Source organism: Penaeus monodon, chromosome 28 (genome assembly GCF_015228065.2).
Source record: "Penaeus monodon isolate SGIC_2016 chromosome 28, NSTDA_Pmon_1, whole genome shotgun sequence".
Lineage (NCBI taxonomy): Eukaryota > Metazoa > Arthropoda > Malacostraca > Decapoda > Penaeidae > Penaeus > Penaeus monodon.
The window spans coordinates 33,919,173-33,919,432 of NC_051413.1; the positions used below are offsets into that span (position 1 = coordinate 33,919,173).

The 260-nt window shown below is 70.8% G+C and overlaps 1 protein-coding gene across 1 annotated transcript in view; it reads right to left on the reverse strand.

The window, feature by feature from the left end:
- The window catches only part of LOC119591531 (integrin beta-4-like), a 5,085-nt gene that overhangs the window by 2,111 nt on the left and 2,714 nt on the right, over positions 1 to 260 (reverse strand). The window contains exon 4 of the mRNA XM_037940279.1: positions 40 to 231. Coding sequence (XP_037796207.1) covers positions 40 to 231 — 192 coding nt within the window. The remainder of the gene's footprint in view (positions 1 to 39; positions 232 to 260) is intronic.

A 260-nucleotide genomic window follows, 5' to 3' on the forward strand; every position in this document is an offset into this window, starting at 1 on the left:
AGAACGGCTATCACCAGGCCACACGACCCCCGGCCCTACCCATCGTCGCATCGGCAGCGGCCACACTCGCACGTTCCTTGGGCCGAGCAGATGGTGCCGTTCGCTGAGCCGACGCAGCCGAGGGTGTCCGTCGGGCAGTCGCAGGCCTCTCCGGTGTAGCCAGGGCGGCACACGCAGCCCCCGCAGCGGCACTGGCCTCGGGTGGGGCCGCCGCATTTCATCCCGTCGTAGCTGGCGCAGGGAGGGGGGGAGAGGAGAGA